The sequence below is a fragment of the Raphanus sativus genome, chromosome 7 (genome assembly GCF_000801105.2).
Source record: "Raphanus sativus cultivar WK10039 chromosome 7, ASM80110v3, whole genome shotgun sequence".
Lineage (NCBI taxonomy): Eukaryota > Viridiplantae > Streptophyta > Magnoliopsida > Brassicales > Brassicaceae > Raphanus > Raphanus sativus.
In genome coordinates, this window is record NC_079517.1 from 18,800,632 (window position 1) to 18,821,299 (window position 20,668).

Sequence of the window (20,668 nt, forward strand, 5' to 3'; positions counted from 1 at the left end):
CTCAAACAGTGTAGTTAATTAATACATTCTTTAAAGTTGTAAATCTTTTTTTTTTCATGAAACCACGACTTTTGATAATATTCTGCATATGCAAAACAAGTTTAACCTTATCTGTAAGCAGAGTGAGTGGCATATAATGAGAAAAGTGTTTTAAAATCAATCTATGAACATAAAACGCATATATTCAGAAGGTTTGGAATTTTACTGGAAACCCCGAAAAACACACACAAGTACATAAACAATATTCATGAATCAGTTCCCACGAATACAATCTTAACAAAGGTGAGAGACAAGTCAATGACCGTGAAGGATCCTTAGAGAAGGGCTGATCCGTAGAAGACAGCTTCCGCAGGACCCGTCATGTAAATATGGTTGTCCTCCTGACTCCACTCTATCTCCAGTGGTCCGCCCGGCAGATCCACCGTGCATTTCTATTTCACCACCATGACCAATACAAAGTTAGAGGTCAGTGTGCATATATATATAAATATCACATGCAGCAAATTTCAGCTCATGAACCCAAAAAGATTAAGAACTCAATAACTCTTTACTAATATATCGAAGAAAAGGAATACAAGGTTCTCTCCCACAACAAGGGATCAACTCTTGCCCAACGATCCCGAAAGGATCTCGACAAGTTGTAGAAACCTTATCTCCTCGGCTAAAACGATGTTGAAGAAAACAAACTCCCTCCCCGTTACTTCACATGTGTGAACTGTGAAGCTTATTTAAACTCATATGTGCATACAAAAAAGGAAAACCAATCAGTTTATCTAGCACACAACATCTGTTTCTCTAAACTATCATGATTCATGTATATATTATATGGAAGACTAGGAGCTGCATACTAGTATATAAATATATAATAAAGATAATTATATAAGTCCGCAAACTAATTTTCAGGTTTTTTTTTCAGTTCTGATTCTGAAACTCCAAACTTACCCTGTCGGCTCGACCTTCAAGGACTGCTGCAACAACCAGAGCGCAGGCTCCAGTTCCACATGCCAAAGTTGCTCCTGCAGTATGTTTAAGCTTTTAAGGAAACATAAGAGTGCTGATTATTTGACTGAGATGTTAGTTTGAACAATTAGCTGACCTGCTCCGCGCTCCCAGACACGCATTTTCAAATGAGAACGTGATAAGACTTCCACAAACTCTGCAGATAAAACGCAAAGACAACTTGAGAGATATAAATCCAAGATATACAGAGAAATTTGGATAGATATTATAATGATCTCCACTAACCTGTGTTAGTTCGAGCTGGAAACATTTCATGATGCTCAAACTTTGGACCAATCTCAGGCAAGTTCAATTCATCAACTTTCAGATTCTGGTTTGACACAAAGGAAAAAATCACAAACAGTGAGAAAGAGAATCTCTATTTGTTGAAGAAGAGTAGAAAATGAAGTCAAGCAATTTGCAAAGCAACGCACCGGTCCACCCTTTGTACCAAATGTGATACAGTGAGGATTGCCCATACTAACACAAGTCACAATCCAGCCGACTCCATCAACAACTAGTTCTGCCTGAACAACAGCTTCACCTTTGGTCCCAGGCAACTTGGTGGGGACATCTTGTGCTTTTAGAATCGGTTCGCCCATGTCAACCTTAACCTGTTCAATCACAATCCAGTAAACAACTTGCAAACAAGGAGATAAAAGAACCCATCATCCAAAATGATTAACCTGTCCATCATCTTGAATCTCTGGAACAATCAGGCCAGCTCCGGTATGCATTGTAAAACTACCCAAAACAACAACACATCAGCGACTATAGCAAGCAAGCATGACAAATATGTTTTTTTTTTTTAATAATCAGGAGGTGATCCGGCGGCCGTGGCCAACCGACTAATCCCCCTGAACCCGGAACCAGCCTGCGTCTGTACCCTTAAAGGGCCTAAGTCATTCCGTGGCCAGCGCGTATCGAACCCGGGTCCGTATTGGAGCCTTTGGCTTCCTCAAGACCACTAGGCCAACTTGCGCTGGTTCATGACAAATATGTTAAGAACAATGTTTCTGAGAATACAGATAAAAAGATAACCTATGTTTCCCTTGCAAGTTCTCAAGCTCAGCAATGAACCTTGCAAAGCATCGAACTCCATTACCACACATCTACAAGAACAAAACCAAAAAGCCGTTGACTTGCAAAGAAATCACTCAAAAAACATAACAAAAAAATCGCAAAAAGGGCCCACCTCTGGTTCACTTCCATCTGAATTGAATATCCTCATAGTGTAATCCGTGCCATTGACTCCAGGCATTGCAAAGATCACTCCATCAGCACCAACACCGAAGTTTCTATCGCAGAGCTTAGCCGCCTGCTCTTGACTGATCTTCGGTTCCGATGAGTCTCTGTTATCCACCTTAAAATAAAAGTCTTCATCTTTTTAAACTATCATCATGTATTATTTGGATACGTTTTGATGAAAAATCAAAGTTACCAGAATGAAGTCATTGCCGAGGCCGTGATACTTCACGAAATGAACAACTTTTTTCGATTCGAGAAAACTCGCCGGCGATGTTTTCTCGGCAGTGACGGCGTCCACTGAGGAGGAGGCAGCAGACACGCGAAGCTTAGCGCTCTCAACGCGATATTCTCTCTCGAAGGAACGGAACGAAAGAGAAGAGATGGAACCTAGCTTCCTGGAGAAGGCATTTGACGGTTGAAGGGATTGCGGCGCGACGGAGACGGTGCTGATGGCGGCTATCTCCATGCTTCTGACTTTTTGTTGGCTCTCTGTTTCCAACTCTACTCTTTATTTGGGAGTCTTTGAAGAGAACATCGTGTTGTTATTAAGTTTGATAACTAAACTCTACGTTGTTCTCTTTCTTTCCCTGGACATAATAAACTTCATGTCGTTTTGGAGTCGTCAGATATTTAATTGAAAAAGCCGTTAATAGAAGCCCGTTGAAAACTTCGTAAAGCCCATCTCTATCTCTCTCTCCTTCCTCTTCTCTCTCTCTCTCTCTCGCTCACGTTATTTCGTTTCAGTCTCTGTAGCTATCAAATATTTTCTTCTGAGATTTTTGTTTCTCCAGCCGCAATTGAGTGAAGATCATTCCGTATCTCCCCGATCTGAATTTACGCAGATTCAAACTTTGAGAGAGAGAGATTTAGGGTTAGTTTATTTGCTGCATTACGTTATGCCTTTTTAAGATTATTTAGGGTTTTCGAATTTCAGAATCTTATCTCCTTAATTCAATTCGACTTCATCCACGATCATCTTTTTTTTTTTAAATTTCAGTTCAGGATTTGCAATTATAAAAAACCCACTAATGCAAAGTAGTGTGCATCGTGAGAAAGGTAACTCGATCACCATGATCTTGGAAACTCGGAGGAATGTTGAATTCCAACATAGGAATGTCGATAACCGTCCCAGGAAACGGCCTCGATTGACTTGGGATGCTGCTCCTCTTCCTCCGCCTCCGCAGACGGTAACAAAATTGGATCTTTTTTCAATATAATTTTCCGATCACGGCCGTTGTGTTTACTTAAAAAAGTTTCATTTGTGTTTGTGTGTAGTTTACATCTGGGTGTGTCTTTGTTTTGGATTTAGGTATTTCATCCTCCGGTTTACTATGGTCCGGAGTTTACCAGTGGAGTAGTTCCTACTTTTGTTTACCCAAACATGTTTTATAACTCCCTTCCTCCTCGTCAGGGCTCTCCTCCCTGGAGACCAGATGATAAAGACGGCCACTTTTCCTTTCTTGTTGGAGATACTTTAACTCCACGATGTGAGTCTTTCAACATCATTATCTCTTTCATCAATAGAGCTTAACTTCCCTCTCTTCTGTTGTGAATGCAGATCAAATTCTCAGCAAAATGGGTGAAGGTTTGCTTACTTCTTTGCTTAGCTTGTTCTTTTCTCTTCAATTTGGAGAAGATTAGTGATTTCATCATCCAATGGATTGTGTTCTTGCAGGTACATTTGGACAAGTACTGGAATGTTTTGATAATAAAAACAATGAAGCTGTGGCCATCAAAGTTATACGGTCCGTACCCAAGTATCGTGAAGCTGCCATGATTGAAATTGGCGTGCTGCAAAGGCTCTCAAGGCATGATGTTGGTGGTTCTCGGTAAGCAATGTCTCTTTCTAATTCTTGGTTAGTGTTAAGTTTAATGCATTTTTGGTATAAGCTCTTCCGTTCATTGCAGTTGTGTGCAAATACGGAATTGGTTTGACTATCGTAATCATATTTGTATTGTAAGTACTGTTACCTTTATTTGTTGTTAAGTTTGAGATCATGCCCTAGTATCGTGTGGGTTAAAAGAACTTGCGGATGGCGTTTCAAATGGTTTCAACAGGTATTTGAGAAGCTTGGACCCAGCTTATATGACTTTCTCCGCAAAAATAGTTACCGTTCATTTCCTATTGACCTTGTTCGGGAGCTTGGCAGACAACTTTTGGAGTCTGTAGCATGTGTGTGCACTATTTTTTTCACCCATTCTTCCATATAGTAGTAGTTCATTAGTGCCATGAATCATTTTGCTTTTTGAAACACAAGACGTAGGCACTAAAATTAAGCTTTAATAATGTTTCTCTTTAGGCACTGCGATAATCCAAATTGCTATTTCTTTTTACCTTTGTTTACTAGTGTACTCAAAGGCTTTTCTCATTTGATTCTGACAGATATGCACGACTTGCGGCTTATTCACACAGATTTGAAGCCAGAGAACATTCTTCTGGTCTCGTCTGAATATATCAAAATACCTGATTATAAGGTGAGTGATCAATTATTGCCAAGCTGAACGCATCTATAGGTTCATGGCTTGTGTGATATGTATCCATGAAGGAACTTGTATAATTCAAGTTGGTTAACTTTATTTCCTTTATGGTCATGAAAATTCTAGTTTCTGTCACGACCCACGAGAGACGGTTCATACTTCAAGAATCTGCCAAAGTCAAGTGCCATCAAGCTCATTGATTTTGGAAGTACAACTCTTGAACATCAAGACCATAACCATATTGTATCCACAAGGCATTACCGCGCACCAGAAGTTATCCTAGGTAAACTTGTATGACTTAAACACATCTGTGTAGATAATAAAATATTATGTGCGTTGCTATCGGTATATATTATATTGAAACATTGTGCAGGGGTTGGATGGAACTATCCGTGTGACCTGTGGAGTATTGGTTGCATACTTGTTGAACTTTGTTCGGTGAGTAGCTTTCTCTTTTCATTTTATTCTGTACACCAGGATTCATATCTCAATAAATGTTCTTGCAGGGAGAGGCTCTTTTCCAAACGCATGAAAACTTGGAGCACTTAGCCATGATGGAAAGGGTCCTAGGACCATTACCGCCTCATATGGTGCTCAGAGCCGAGTAAGAACATCAACAAGTTCATCCAGCAGAGTTTACAACTGAAAACTTTTAGTTTCTTATATCAAAATCAAAACGGTTATTGCAGCCGGCGTTCCGACAGATACTTCAGGCGAGGTGCAAAATTAGACTGGCCTGAAGGTGCGACATCAAGAGACAGCTTAAAAGCAGTATGGAAACTTCCCCGGTTACCGGTAAATATCTCTCAGTAACTTTGGACTTGAAATTGGCTGATCTACAGTATTGAAGTTAGCGACACCATTGTTTTCCTTTTTTTTTTTGCAGAATCTGATAATGCAGCATGTGGATCACTCGGCAGGCGATCTGATAGATCTGTTGCTAGGGCTATTACGATATGATCCAACTGAGAGGCTCAAGGCAAGGGAAGCACTGAACCATCCTTTCTTCACAAGAAGCCGGGAACAGAGTATTCCCTTTAACCAAAGCCCTCATCCATTTTTATATAACCACAAGAACTAAAAAAAGGAAGAAACTGCAGATTAATGTTTGCATAAAAATCTGCAGTTTCTGGTTTACTTGCATATTTTCATGTATAGAAAATGAAAAGAAAAAGAGAAAGGCATGTCCCTTGCTTGTTTTCTTCAGTCTGTTGTTGTGTTTGTTTCTTGTGTTCATCTTCCGACCACGACCAAGGTTGTCGTTCCGTGGCGGTTTGAAAAGAGTTATTACAGTTTACACCTCAAAGTCAATGTGATAGTCAGTGTGTTCATCTTGCAAATTATGCAGGTTCGTGATATCTGAGAGAATACGGCGAATTAAGAACTCTCTGTACAAGCTGGGCCGGTATGAATCGGATAAGCGTGTAACTGAAGCCCACGAAAAATAAAACGGCGACGTATTGTTGATGAAAACTTCATCTTCTTTCTTCCTCAGCTATCTCCTTACTAATAGGGTTTTGAAGGGACAAGGTTTATCTCTTAACCACAATCATGGAGTCTCTGGGAAGATTACAGCTCCATCACCAGCCATTTCACCTTTCCTTCACTCACACCTCTTCACCGTTCCCGAAACACCCAACATCTTCCCCCTTCAGACCACTAATCCGACCAAACTCCTCTTTCAAACAAGTTTCAATCAAAGCTTCCTCCTCCAAACTCCAAAACCCTATCACCCCTCTCCAAAAGTCAATACCTTTCAGTCTCCTCAAATCCACATGCATCACTCTAACAACCGCAGCCGCCCTCCTCCTCGTCAACCTCCAGCTCAAACCTCCAGCGATTGCAGCTCCCGTCGCGCCTCCTCCGTCAACGGAAAGACAAGAACACGTCACCTTGGAAGAAGAAGAGAGAGCGCTCGAAGAGCATCTAGCAACACACCCTCCTGACGTCGACTCTCTTCGTTCCTTGATGGAGGTAAAGATCAGATCTCGTAAGCTCGAAGAAGCCATAGAAGTAGTCGACCGTTTGATCAAACTAGAACCCGAGGAGCCAGAATGGCCTGTCCTTAAAGCTAACATCTTTACATACAGTGGAGAGATAGACTCAGCTAAAACTTCGTTCGAAGAGATTCTTGCTAAAGACCCTCTTCGTGTCGAAGCCTATCACGGCTTGGTCATGGCTTATTCAGATGCAGGTCTTGACTTGAAAGAGGTGGAGAGTAGAATCGAAGAAGCGATGCTTAGATGCAAGAAGGAGAATAATCACAACGATTTTCGAGATTTTAAGCTTCTTTTGGCGCAGATTCGTGTGATTGAAGGGAAGCATGTTGAAGCGTTGAAGCTTTATGGAGAGCTTGTCAAAGAAGAGCCAGGAGATTTCAGACCGTATCTCTGTCAAGGAGTTATATACACGTTACTGAAGAAGAAAGACAAAGCAGAGGAACAGTTTGATAAGTTTAGAGAACTTGTGCCTGAGAATCATCCTTATAGAGAGTATTTTATGGATAATATGATTGCTACCAAGCTTTTTTCGGAGAAGACTCAGCGTGAGATGGCTGGATCAGAGAGTTGATTTATGTGTGTAATGTTTTGGTGAATCACATTGAGATGAATAATGTTTAGTTGATTTTGATGTTTTATGTCTGTTTAGTTGGTTTATATATAAGGACACCATTAGTTGACATTTGGATTTGATTTATTTTCCGATTTGAATCACAATCTCCTGTTCACTTGATGCTTAGGTACACCATTGTTCCTGTGATGATGTTGTGTGTGAATCCTAGACACAGTTTCTAACTCTTTCATCGTCTTATTTTCTTTATGGTTGCATACATTTACTTTGGGAATCATTAGAATGTTTGTTCTAACAGTATCGGAATCTCTTGTTCTATCAGTATCCAACATGCAGAATTACACGCCTGAAATGTGTTATTCTGGAACGCTCACAGGTTTGCGTCTTCGCAGATCGGTTACCATTCTTGAATTTATGCATGGCACTGAGATGATGCAAGTAAAACAGTAGAAATATATAGGGACTTGTCGACATAAGGTTGGAAGTTTGGGTTCAAAGAAATGAAATGGATGCAAAACAGGAATCACCTAAGGAGTGGCAATAGTAAGTATAGAGACTCGTTACATTCTCGCTAGAACTGGGATTTCGGATATTTTGGATCGGTTCTATGATAAAATAGTATAGAGAAATTGTATCCATATAGGACTGGTAGACTTTCGGTTCCGATAAGGCTTCCTTCCTTTGCTTCTTTAAATTCAACTTTATCTCTCTGATAGAATCTAAGGATTCAAACACATCTTTAAGTGGTTTGTATACTGGTTAATGTGTCTTGGGTAAGCCCACGGTAACTGTTTCGGCCTTATGTTTGATGGTGTACAACACGTTGGAAAGATCAAGGGGAATAATATACTTCAAATATAGAATAACACATATATATATATATATATATATATATATATATTATATATATATATATAAGGCATCGGCATTCGGGCACATATTCAGATTCAGGTTGGATATTTAAGATTTTGGGTACTTCTGAACTAAAGAAATTTCTACCATTTGATTACTTTTAAATTCGGATCAGATACAGATATCCAAAATTTTATTAGGATATTTTTCGGTTCTATGTATATCAACAAAAGTTTAATCTAAAAATTTCCAATCTATCTGAAATATCTGACTCTAAAGTATAACTTATTCAAATCAGAATGGACAACTCTTAATAATTTTTAAAAACACCAAATCAAACGAAATCAAATTATCTTTAACACAATAACAGCCAAAGTGGGTAATAATCAAGGGGAATTGGAAATGGGAAAATAGCATTTAGGGTTAGATAGTTACTTTACTGATCAATATGTCAGATCTATTTGGATACTTATTTAGATCCTAGATATAATCTGAACTGCTATGGTACCCGATACATTTTGCAACGTCTATCCAATCGAGTATTTATATATATCTAAATCAGATTTAAAACCCGATTTTTTGGATTGACACGAGTTTGGATTCTCGGATCCGGGAAATATGCCTATGCCTAAGTACATACTTAAACTCACCTACTTTTCTAATATGTGTTATGTTTTTTATAACTTCTATCATCACATATGCAACTATCAAAATCATAATCTACAATGTTTCAAAATCAATGTTTTTACTATCAGACCGAAACTCTAATGCTTTTATTGCTTGAATCTATTGGTTGTGGATAATAATCACAAAATATACCTCGAATGGCCAAGTTGTGATTTATAAATGAGTCATAAGTATGATAGAGATCTACTTCCTCTATGAAGTTGTCGTTAACTGGACCACATTTTTGACAATCACAAACGTTGATCTTCTTCATCTTCTTATGTAGTTGAATTTTATAAATGCTGTGTTCAATAGCCCATGTTCTAGCTTGATTTTTGCCTAGGTTAGGTCCCCACAATCCCATCAACCGATAGAGAAACTTTTCAAATGACTGCTTCATCTGATTATCTGAACACTGAATGAAATGTTTCTGTTAACCAAAAACTAGATATAACCAGTAATTTTTAGGTGTACGGTTTTTCGTAGTCTTCAACCATAGGATTCTTTGAACAAAGTGATGTCCTCAAATTTGTCAATGTGTTATCATAATATTTTATTCTCACAATTTACACACACATATATATATATATATATATATATATATATATATATATATATATATATATATATATATATCTATCTTATTAAAACAGAAACATTATAACTTCTTCTAAGTGGATTTTAAAGTTGGACCTTATGTAATTAATGCTATATTAATCTACTTATTATTAGACATACCTTTTTATAAATAATTAATATCAACAATTACCATAATTTTTCACTTCTTACCTTATTATTATATCCACTACGCATGTTTCCTTATATTGCATATATTTTACTATAGCTAGATACATCCACTAGCATATTATATTATAAGATAGATTATTAATAATACATCTAATAACATATAATATTATACGACAGATTACTAATAATACAATATATTATTTGTATTCATTAACTTGCATCTATCAATATTAGCAATACTAGGAAGATGACTAACTCTATACTTTGAACCTATAAACCATGATATACTAATTTATAACAAAAATGATATTACTGTTACAAATTAGTTTTTATAAAAGTTATTTATAGCAGCAATTTGTTATATAAGATAAATTTAATCAAGATCTAAATCTTTTTTTTTCCTGTTCGGAAAAAAAGAAACCTACGAATATATACCATTAAGTTAGTCAAAAATCTTCCGAATAAATAGTAAATCTCACCAACCCAAAAAATGAATTAAAAATATAACAAAAGATATTATGTTTGAAATTTAGCTCACTGGGTCGGGTATAAATCTGTTGATTTCAGGTATGAGTTCTTCGAATTCTCAACATTTGGATCTAAATAGGTATTTGATTTTTTTTCTCCAGGTCGATTTTTTTTGGTTCCGGATCATTCTAACTTTTTTTATATTATAAATCTTAAATAATATACAACATGTATATAAAATATGTGAATTAAAAGATAAACCCGCGCAGGCGCGCGGGTCATGATCTAGTATATTCTTAAAATTGCAATATCCTTATTTTCTCTCTCTCTCTCTCTCTCTCTCTCTCTCTCTCTCTCTCTCTCTCTCTCTCTCTCTCTCTCTCTCTCTCTCTCTCTCTCTCTATATATATATATATATTTTCTTTGCTCAAAAAAAAAAAAAATATATATATTTTCTTAAAATTGCAATATCCTTATTTTTCCCTCTCACTCTTTTTCTATATAATGTAACATATTATTTGTTGTTACAAAAACAAATATAACATTTTGTTTGGTTCCGCTTCGCATAGTGATAAAAATAAAAAAGATGAGTACAATTTTGTAACAATGAACTGTTACGAGGGTTGATTAAAGATTAGAGAGGTGGGTGTAAAAGAGTATTCAAGCTGAACAAGTAAGTAATCACATTGTCGTCTTCCTCTCCGCTTTTCTTCGGCTTTTCACAAAGGTTTGGTCAGTTCCACTCTCAAAACTAGTTTAATAGCTTGAAAATTAGTAAAACGACATATGTTTATACTTATTTTTTTCTTTATATTAGACTAGTGGTATTCCGGCGCTACGCGCCGGGTTCATATATTTTATTTTGACATGAAATTATAAGTCATTTTATTTTTTAGTAAAGAAAATATGTTTTAAAATATGAAAATAAAAATATATTGAAAGAAAATGATACTTTTTTCTTATCTATTTGATATTAGGTAACGACTATAGTTTATTACTTTGTTTTGAAGTTGTTAAGTTCAAAGTAGAATAGCATAAGTGTTTGTTACTAATCGATTCAATAAGAAGAAAATAAAAACTGATAGTCGTAACAAAGTTAATTTAGTGTAAATTCAAGCATAAAGTAAAATTGATATTTTATTTAGAAAACATTTATACTGTTAAATACCATGTAGACTGTATACAGAAGAAACATCATTTGAATTTAAACGTGCGTAAATGTAAGAAATGAGATAATATGGTGCCCACCCTACCCCGACCAAGGAAGTTGTTACAGAACAAACTTATAGCTCAGTTTTTCAAAATACTCAAATGTGGTTAAATTCTTTAGTTTACATGTTGAGCAGCACAGAGGATTGATTTTTCTTTTTGTATTATCATCAGATGGCATTAGCTAAAGAATCGAACATTTATTGTTCCTAGTGATACGTTTATAACGCTAAGATTAGGTTATTTGTTTACTGGAAATTTTGCTGATAATAAAAAGAACAAAAGATTCTGAATAGTTGTAACCAAAAAAAAAATGAAAGAAACGTTTTTAATCTATCCAAAATGTAGTCACTCTTGGTGTCTAGGAGTGTGCTCTTTGAGCCTTTGTTACATCAAATTTGTCCTGTAAATATTTCCTTTAGTTAAACTCACGACAAAGTTTGATGATATGAAAGTTGGCTTTCTATTCAGATTGAGTTTGCTTCTTGTGGTTTCAGTACCCTACCAGTTTATGGTTTGGGTCGAGAGCTTCAATGGCCTGTAGAGAAATGATTACATTGGGTAAAGAGTAAAGCTCCTTCAACAGGTTATATAGAAGAAGACTTGGTCCTAAACGTTTACCTGATGCAGACTTCACACGCAGTGTATAATGGCTCTTGCGGAACCTGTATGGAGATAGTGAACCTTCTGTCTCCAGCTTTAGCGCATATCTCAAGCTTCTGTCTCCAGCTCAACCGAGGGTTATCCGAGTCATACAGATGGCCCTTAAGCGTTCCTTTTTCCATATACTCATACAAAACGATCATCTTGCTGTCCTCATTGCAATACATGATCAAAGAAACCAAATGCATGCGTCCGAACTGAGACAACATTTTGATCTATGTCCTGAATTTTTTCGATGTAAAGCTATATAGATTTGATTACTATTTCGGTGTTTGGAATTTTTCTTAAAAAAGACATTACATTCTGTGTTTGGAGATCCTTACCGTCCAAATAAATTGATTGATTCTGGTAAGATACCATATAGTAAGAAAGCTTTCTTTCCTCATTTGCACTTTATCTCAAGGACGCTGCACTCAAAACAAAAGAGAAGAGTTCGATCCAATTAATATTTTTAACATATTCAGTCTTTCATCAGTGCAAGAGCAGAGAAGTTGGTTTCAAACCTTTGGATATGGCACCAGCGGAAGTGAAAGTAATAGTCGGTCAAGAAACGCACCAACAGATGGGTTACGTGAAAGTGGTCACCTGTAGGGCAATATAAGCATTTTGCTCAGACAGTTTTAACATTTGAATCTTTTTAACGCCACCATATTTTGTAGACGTTGAGGATGAACTCATGAATCTTTGTACGGAGACTAACCTTGTGGTGATTAAACTCCGTACATGATTTCTAACATGAAGAAAAATATAAATTATTTGTACGGTACCAAAGGTTATAACTCCTTAATTTGTGAGATAACATTGTCTGGAAACACTCTCATGGTCAAAAAGAAATGTGTTCATGGGGTAGCATTTAGGAGAAATAAACAGAATTTAGGATATCACATCAAGCAATGAGGTTAAAAAGGAGACCTTGACTTTGCCTATTTGTTGTTTGAAAACTTAGGAGTGGAAGTATCAAACCTTGGGTGGGAGAAGGTGCTGGAGCTACGGAGATGCCGTGCATAGAGGAAAAGATTGGACCGTGGTGAGGGAGCATGGTGTGATTACGGAGGAAGAGTCATTGAACCTATAGCAACAAAAACATACCAAAATGAGAGAATCAATATCACTGAGAAGGAGCATGGCCAATCTAAGTATCTCAGAGGCTATGGTAAAGTGGAGACCTTTACGGTTTAACTTCTTTGGTGTTGGTGGTGGTGAAGGAGCTGCACTACATGTGATCCTCTTTCGATCTTGATGATGTCTATGATACAAAGTAGGAGGAGATGATGAAGAATGATGGTGTACATCACTCGGAGTAGAATCTGGCGGAGGAGTAGTAGATGGAGATGTATGATGAGAGTGTCCATTGAACTTTGGGGCTGAGGGTGCAATCAAAGGAGGAGAATCTGTAATGTAATAACAACATGAATTAGTCTTCTCTTGAGAGAAGTAAATAAGAGTTAACTTAAATGATTGATGCCTCAAAAATATCAAACCTATATGTGGTAAGACAGGTAAGCGTTTAGCAGTTTCATTTGATGGTGCAGCAACCGAACTTTTGGTGGCTACAACAACCTCGGGTTCCACACCTGACAATACTAATTTCTCATCGAGGAGCTCCACAAGGTCGCCAAATACACTCAGGCATGCGGGTCTGTCCCGGTAAAGTCGAGCATTTGGACAGTCGGACGTCAACAATTAAATGTCATTTTGGCAACCTCTATAGCCTCCGCCTTTCCACAGATGAAAATAGCAATTTCCTCTGCTCACATAATAAAAATGAATAAAAATTAAATAGCACTACACAAAGTTATAGACTTTTATCATGACCTTCATCACATAATAAAAGTTTGTAAAGTTTCATACAGAGACAACTAAGGGTTAAGAGAAAGTGTTTTCCTATTCCAAGCTTTTTCCTCTGCTCTCTATCGAAGACAAATAACGTTATATTTATTAAACTGGATTCACAGTTCCTAAGATTAGATATCTCAGAATAGCAGGAAGTAGTCAACAACAGAGAGAATGAAAATTTTCCCTAACCACACACAAACTTAGTACTTCAGCGAAGCCAGTTAATAAACCTGAAGATGTAAGCTAGATGTATGTAAACAGACGTAAGGTCAGACGACGACAACCAAACTGCTATGGGGATCTACGTGAAGCAAGTAATGAGTTCAGAATTCAGTCATGAGGCGTTGACTGGTTCTGGTTTTCTCGGTGTAAGTGGTCGGTAAACATGAACTTACCCCTCTTTTCTGCAATGACCTCACTTCAATTCTGAGGAAAAAATCTGGGAATTGACCACTTTTAAGTATTTTCTGGAGAAATCTTGGAAAAAAACGTTAGCAAACAGATTGATTCAACTCAACGTTAGTGACTTCTCGAGTGAAATTGATCGGAGGAAAGACTTGAAAGAGACATTTAAGAAGAGGTAATGGGCTTTAACAAAAAAAAAGAGGTAATGGCTTTAATTGATTCAACTCAGACGTTACCTCGCCGAACCGAGGCGAAGAGGAAAAGGTACGGCGGTGGTTTCAAAGCCCCTCTGTGTTCGAGGAAGCCGAAGTGATTGAGGAATGTGCTAATGGGTCTCATTATATGACTAATCTGAAAAATCATAAATCGTAGGTCAAGCTCAACCCCATTCAAAACAGCTTTCGATGGTTTTAAAAAAAACTGCCAGCTGGCACAAAATGCCCCATGCTCTTTTGCTGATGTGGCTTAAGGAGATGATAGAAAAGCCTACTTTATATATATAGATATTATTTGGGATGCATCATGCATCCGAATCCTTAAGCTATTATTATAACGACATCAAACCAAGTTAACTTTTTTCTGTCAGCGATTACATTGTCACTCAAAATAGTCTTATAAACATCTTACAAACTACGACTTTATTGTAGACAATCTAGTCACGACAAATATGTCATCTAAGCTAAAAATATATGAGATTTTAACGAATGACTAAACTTATGGTATATGATGTAAAACCCTTGTAATCTCAGTGACCATTGGAGTAAAGGCAACTTACCACCAATGCACCAACTTATTTATGCTCGTTTAATTATTTTGAATTTTTGATGTAAAAAATACTAAAATCCCCTTAAAATTCGAAGTTTAATTAGTCTCTTCAGTAAGTAGCTAGCTAATTGATTTGTAGATTAGAAATACTGTGATTAACCTAAGTATTGGCATTCTCACTGAAAACATGGACAATACATAAATAAATGATCAAAGTTAAAAATAGCAATTTTAAAAAGAATAATTAAATTTAAAAACCATTTCACAGAATTTTTCGATATGATATTTTACTGCTGTTTACTAAAAAAGAAAACCACACTGATGTTTTTTTTTTCTTTTAACATCAACTTCATTTCTTGATATGAATTCAGATGCAAAAAGTTGGTACAACGAGTTTATAGTAACGTTAGGTAAAGATCATCAACACAAAAACATATACATATATAAATAAATACAACAACCAAATATAAAGAAGTGAATTTAGTTACACTCTGCTTTCGATACGAAAGCCTTATTATTTTATTTTTTTGGTAAAAAAAAAAGAAAACCTTATTTCTTGACGTATTTTATTTTACTTCTTGCTCCAAAAAATAACAAACATGTTTTTTTTTTAAAAAACAAATTATATTGTTTTGTTCTTCAATATCATCAACCATAATCTGGTGAATATTGTTTTTTACATGGTAAAGTTATTGTTTTAGCTACTTAATTTTTGTTTTTTTTACAACAAAAGCTACTCTATTAGGAGTCTGCCGGATCAGAAAACCAAACCGAAAATATAGAATCTAGATATAATATAGATGAAGGAGAACTCCTCACATCACGTGCAAACTTGTCTGTCGTTGTATTTAATTTGTTTTAACTACTTAATTCACTGGAAAAGATCCACAAATCATTAATTATATTTTTTCTTTTTTTTTTAAATCAGAAGATGTCTAGATTTTTGGTCCAAATAATTTTCCAGGTCCGTGATCATACCAATGACATAGCGTAAAGCATATTTTCCAACGGAAAATCATTAATATTTACAAACAAGTATTCCTTTTCTAAACCAAGAGGTATATGAATCTTTGGTAAACACAAATTATTCTCTTCTTTTTTTAGAGAACTCTTCAATTGTTATTTACTACTCCATAAGAATCGTGTTATAAAAGAAGAATTTGGTTGTGTCTATAATGGTTAACTAGAATTTGATCCGTATAACCCCAAAGATGTTTGTATCACTCTCTTCTTTGTAAGCTTGATACTCTTGAATCTTAGATAACTTGGAAAAATATGCCACTAGAAACTGGAGGAATATAATCGTTGAAAGAAACACATCACTATAAACCCATAACTGCCATTAGGGTTTATGAATAAAGCGATTAGAAATTTCAAAGTATATAATGTAATAGATTTCATTTACTCGGATTTCAAATATTTTGCTAATTCAGTCCCATGCCATGAACTTGATTTGTGTAAAGATTTTTGCATAATAGTTACATACAACAAAATCTAACAAGATTCTGAGTGGTCGAAAAGAACAGATTATGTTTGTCACATTTAGCAGATTATGTTTGTCCTTTTCGTTTCATGGAGGATGGACGTTTGACATTAATAAGCAAAGACAAATTCCGTGACAAGACAGAAATATATTTTTTTATCTATATACAGTAAACTTAATCGAAAATTACTAAATATTATTTTTTTGTGAATCTCATTCAAAACTTTATTATTATGTATTTTCTTTTTGTTTATGTAAAAGATCTTATATCTTTTTTTTTATCAACAATTTTTCTTTGGAGTATATGGTTCTTTAGTTTATTTTTTACTAGGTGATTTCATGCACCATGTGCAGTGGTAAATTTTTTAAAGTTATATGGAAAATGATATTTATTAATATTATATGTTATTATTTTGACCAATATATAATATAAGTTTTATTTAATTAAGCATAAAATCAAGAGAATTGTTTTTACTTTAAATTATATTTAAGAATATATATATATATATATGTATATATTCAAAATTATAATCTTAGATAAAAAATTATCTATTTGTTTTTTAAATGTATTAAATTAACTTGTATAAAAATAAACAATATTTTTAAAAATGGTATAGTTATCAAAGATTAAAAATAAACAATATTTTAAAAATTAGATATCTAAAAGAAACTAATGACATTACTACTAAAATTTATATTTTCTTAAGAAACAAATTATAGAAAATTTAGTAATAAAAATGGTTTAATTATAAAAATAAAATAAAATTAATAATTCGAAATTTATAGTGTCACATTTGAATATATTTATTTTAACGAAAGATTATGATTTATTACCATATTCTAAAAAGTTTACAAAAATATAAATAAACACTAAATGCATTGTATGAGTTATTTACATATTCTATAAAGTTTACTAAAAGTATATATCAACATTAAATGTAATTGTTCATGTCATATTTAATCATAAACCATATCATCAATTTTAGTAGTTATGTTACTTTTTTTAAAAGTGATTATAGAAAAAAACATATGGCAAACCACTTTAAACATAATGTTTAGGAGATACCTTACAATATTTTCTAGCTGATCATAACTACAATCGAAAGCATAACCGCTATAAGATCAACTCTTTATTGGTGAGAAACTCTTTTAGTTTCTAAAAAAATAAAAATAGAATACTTTATTGTTACTATTAATTTTAATTTATTTTTAAATAGATAGGCTAATAGATAAAAAAAAGTAAATGTGATTTTTTTTATAACAAAAAACTATTTTATTATTCAAATTTGAAGGGGTATGAGTAATCAGACCAGAATAAAATAGCCAATAAAATAAAGCTTTCTATGAAAGACCTTGCCGTCCTAACTAAAGAGTTCGCAACCTGACTATGCGCTCGTGGAATACGGAGCTTCTTAATCATGGCGATCAAATCCTTGCAGTCTGTTCTGGAGCTCTGACATGTCGATGGCGATCACCCATTTCAATTCTTCCACTTCTGAATACAAAACAGACTCTCGCCGAATATAGTTCTATGTCCCCATAAGTTGAACTTTCTCAAACTGTCTATCCAAACTCATCTACATCCGCTAAACTGTGTTGTAAATATTTATGACTCGTCTACCATGTAGATATTACCCAAACTTAAACTTTAGGTTCATTAATACTATGATCTTGTGGAGTTGATGGCACCATCTCGTTTGCATTGAATCAAGCATATGCTGCCACTCACTCTCTCCATAGCGAACTACCTCCAAAGGATCGCTGTTTATTCTTCTAATTTTTTTTTATCATTTTTGGTCTTCCAAATGTAATAAATTATCCCGGAATAATAGATCCTATCTAAATCTGTCTCGACAATGATGCTCTTTTTCCAGAATATTTGCACAGATACTTGGGGCATGAAAAATATTTAAACTCATCGGTGTTGTTGATAAAGCTCAAACTTGTAAAACTGATGGACACTTTAAAAATGGCATGAATAACAAATATTTCTGCCTCTCCACATCGTGGACAATAATTATCAAATAAACGTGATTTATCAAATAAACGTGATTTTAAATATACGAAACAGTGGTAAAAATATTTATGTCACAAAATTAGGTGTCTTCTCCTTCCTAGGTTTTTATTTTTTCTCTTTCTAGTGTCTTACATATTCTTTGGCTTTGGCTTTGACTGAAAGGTATTGTTAACGAGAAAAAAATGAAGTAAATTTTCTTTTGCTGAGTTACTCTACATTCAGCCAATCAAGTGGAAATCTTTTTTTCCTATTTCCTCGAATCTATACTATTAAAGTATAAGCACATTTGGATTTTTACTCTGTCTACCCCTATTAAAGAGGTTTTCTTTTGTATTCATTAATGACATTTTGGACATTTTGCATTGGTTTTTTTTTTAATTGTTTTTGGTTTGTCATTAACCACCGGTTTCCTAATTCAATTTTGGTATGTGATTATTTCGTGTTTGATACTGCATCATTTTAATATTTTTCCAACCGGATATGTTTGAAACTACATCGTTTTTTCTCAAACTATTTAATGGTTTGGTTTTAAACCGCTTTTCCTAAATATAATCCCAACTATCTAAAAAAAAATATTTATAAAAAATAAAAATTGTTTATTGGTTCAACCAGTGGTTCAACCGGTAACTGGATTTCGATTTTAGTAGTTTTTATTGGATTTTTAAATTTTGTTTTTTTTTTCAAACCCGAACTGAATTTATCTTTGATCAACCGGTAATCCCTTCAACCGCAGGTCTCAATCGAATTTCAAAACACCGATCAAAACTATAAAACTGTTATATTGATTTATATTTAAAATATCTAATTCAAAATTAAAAACCTAAAAATACATGTATAATATAGTTTTACCGAACATAAATCTGGATATAAAATACATATATGAGACGGATTATATAAATACATATACAAAACGGATTATATAAATGTGATTATATAAAATTTTCACCAAACATAAATCCGCGTTTTGAAAGCGCGGATCAAAATCTAGTTACTGTTAAAATCGAGTAAAATATACATACAATTTTACTCCAACTTAAATACTTTATTCTCTCTTCCACTTTTACTTTTCCTTCCATTTTCACTTTTATATTTTTCTCTTGTTTACTCCAATTTTTCCCAGTCATACACTTTAAGAATCCGTGGATGGAGGTGCTATAATAATTTCTACGATCAGCGATTATATATCACATAGGTCAAGGAATCTGCTTTACTTCTTTTTTTTCTTGTCTTTTGTTACCGTTTTATTTCTTTTTTTTGTTACCGTTTTATTTTAATTGCTTTTTCTACGGCTGAAAACTCTTTCATAATTGGATATTACGACTTGCTAACATATTTAAGATGAGCTTGCTGAGGTAATAAAGAATGGATCGTTAAAAGTAGGAGATGCGCGCAAGGTTCTGTGTCAAACTTTAAGTAATCACTGCAGCAAATCAAGTGAAACAGATTCAGAAGATGAGGACGCCGATGACGATGCAGATGAATTATAGCTCATTCCGGGGAAATGTCATCACTTTTTTTACCAACAAGGTCCCACTACAAAGACATTTTTTTACGACTCATTTGTAGCTTATACACCTTTTTCAGCCTTTATGTTCCATCGATAATCCGTTCTAGAAAACTTATTCAGACTGTGACAGCGTTCTGTTTTAGAGATTTTTTTTCTCAAAGACATTTAGAGCATCTCCATTAGTGAGATTAAGAGGACACGATTTCCAATGCAAATAATTAATTTAAAAAAAAAAAAATCAGTTCAAAAAAAGAAAAACATATTTAAGATGGATTATTTACTGGGATACTTTATTGACTTCCGAGTACTTGTTGGCGAACAAGAATCTTAGGTTTTCCATGCAACTGACATGTTCTTAGGTTATACTCTTGAACTTTGATTTTTGTCAACAACGTTTCCTCAAAACAGTCCGATATTCATTTTATTTAATCAAATGTTAGCTGTTAATTGAAGTAAAATATATATATAGACGTATTTTAAACTTTTTTATTTTTAACTTGTAGTACAAATATTTTGACGAACATATAAAGTTAGAAAACGTTTTCTTTATTTAACAAAATAAATACCAATTCTTCGAATTTTAGGAACACATTGATCGACAGTAGAATCATTTCTTGTATATTTGGAGACGTTCCAAATTTAGTGCAGTGGTACTTTACACAAAAGTTAGAAAAAGTTTTGTCCCCAAACACTTATAAAAAAAGGAAAATTACCATAACGGAACAAAAATTTGGCATAGTAGTTCCTTTGGTAT

The 20,668-nt window shown here is 34.4% G+C and overlaps 3 protein-coding genes across 5 annotated transcripts; 2 read left to right on the forward strand and 1 right to left on the reverse strand.

The window, feature by feature from the left end:
- Positions 1–132: 132 nt before the first annotated feature.
- Positions 133–2,742, reverse strand: LOC108814937 (diaminopimelate epimerase, chloroplastic). The gene is made up of 9 exons (XM_018587593.2): positions 2,441–2,742; positions 2,195–2,362; positions 2,041–2,111; positions 1,686–1,743; positions 1,434–1,613; positions 1,246–1,330; positions 1,097–1,156; positions 943–1,016; positions 133–431 (listed from the first exon to the last, which is right to left on the reverse strand). Exons 1-9 carry the CDS (start codon positions 2,711–2,713, stop codon positions 315–317), a joined length of 1,086 nt encoding a protein of 361 aa, XP_018443095.1. The 5' UTR covers positions 2,714–2,742; the 3' UTR covers positions 133–314.
- Positions 2,743–2,923: 181 nt separating this feature from the next.
- On the forward strand, positions 2,924–6,214 carry LOC108818218 (serine/threonine-protein kinase AFC1). 3 transcript variants are annotated; one of them, XM_056990862.1, is made up of 14 exons: positions 2,924–3,118; positions 3,245–3,434; positions 3,557–3,734; positions 3,806–3,832; positions 3,923–4,076; positions 4,156–4,204; positions 4,306–4,420; positions 4,631–4,722; positions 4,852–5,008; positions 5,099–5,163; positions 5,232–5,329; positions 5,415–5,520; positions 5,612–5,753; positions 6,074–6,214. In XM_056990862.1, the coding sequence occupies exons 2-14, from the start codon at positions 3,276–3,278 to the stop codon at positions 6,079–6,081; spliced, it is 1,350 nt and encodes a 449-aa protein (XP_056846842.1). In that variant the 5' UTR covers positions 2,924–3,118; positions 3,245–3,275; the 3' UTR covers positions 6,082–6,214. The 3 variants fall into 3 exon arrangements, with proteins under 3 accessions (XP_056846842.1, XP_018446620.1, XP_018446621.1); XM_018591118.2 differs by lacking the exon at positions 6,074–6,214 and having other exon boundaries at positions 5,612–6,056; XM_018591119.1 differs by lacking the exons at positions 2,924–3,118; positions 3,245–3,434; positions 3,557–3,734; ... (2 more) ...; positions 4,306–4,420; positions 6,074–6,214 and having other exon boundaries at positions 3,924–4,076; positions 5,612–6,056.
- A 32-nt stretch (positions 6,215–6,246) lies between these two features.
- Positions 6,247–7,458, forward strand: LOC108818219 (protein SLOW GREEN 1, chloroplastic). The gene has a single exon (XM_018591120.2). The coding sequence runs from the start codon at positions 6,277–6,279 to the stop codon at positions 7,294–7,296; it is 1,020 nt and encodes a 339-aa protein (XP_018446622.1). The 5' UTR covers positions 6,247–6,276; the 3' UTR covers positions 7,297–7,458.
- Positions 7,459–20,668: the final 13,210 nt, after the last annotated feature.

Coding starts and splice junctions, on each gene's coding strand:
- LOC108814937 (XM_018587593.2), bottom strand. CDS start 2,713: ATGGAGATAGCCGCCATCAGCACCGTCTCCGTCGCGCCGCAATCCCTT. Junction 1,744..2,040: donor AACTTGCAAGGGAAACATAG/GTTATCTTTTTA, acceptor TGTTTTGGGTAG/TTTTACAATGCATACCGGAG. Junction 1,157..1,245: donor TCCAGCTCGAACTAACACAG/GTTAGTGGAGAT, acceptor TTTTATCTGCAG/AGTTTGTGGAAGTCTTATCA.
- LOC108818218 (XM_018591118.2), top strand. CDS start 3,276: ATGCAAAGTAGTGTGCATCGTGAGAAAGGTAACTCGATCACCATGATC. Junction 4,723..4,851: donor TCAAAATACCTGATTATAAG/GTGAGTGATCAA, acceptor TGAAAATTCTAG/TTTCTGTCACGACCCACGAG. Junction 5,009..5,098: donor CGCACCAGAAGTTATCCTAG/GTAAACTTGTAT, acceptor AACATTGTGCAG/GGGTTGGATGGAACTATCCG.
- LOC108818219 (XM_018591120.2), top strand. CDS start 6,277: ATGGAGTCTCTGGGAAGATTACAGCTCCATCACCAGCCATTTCACCTT.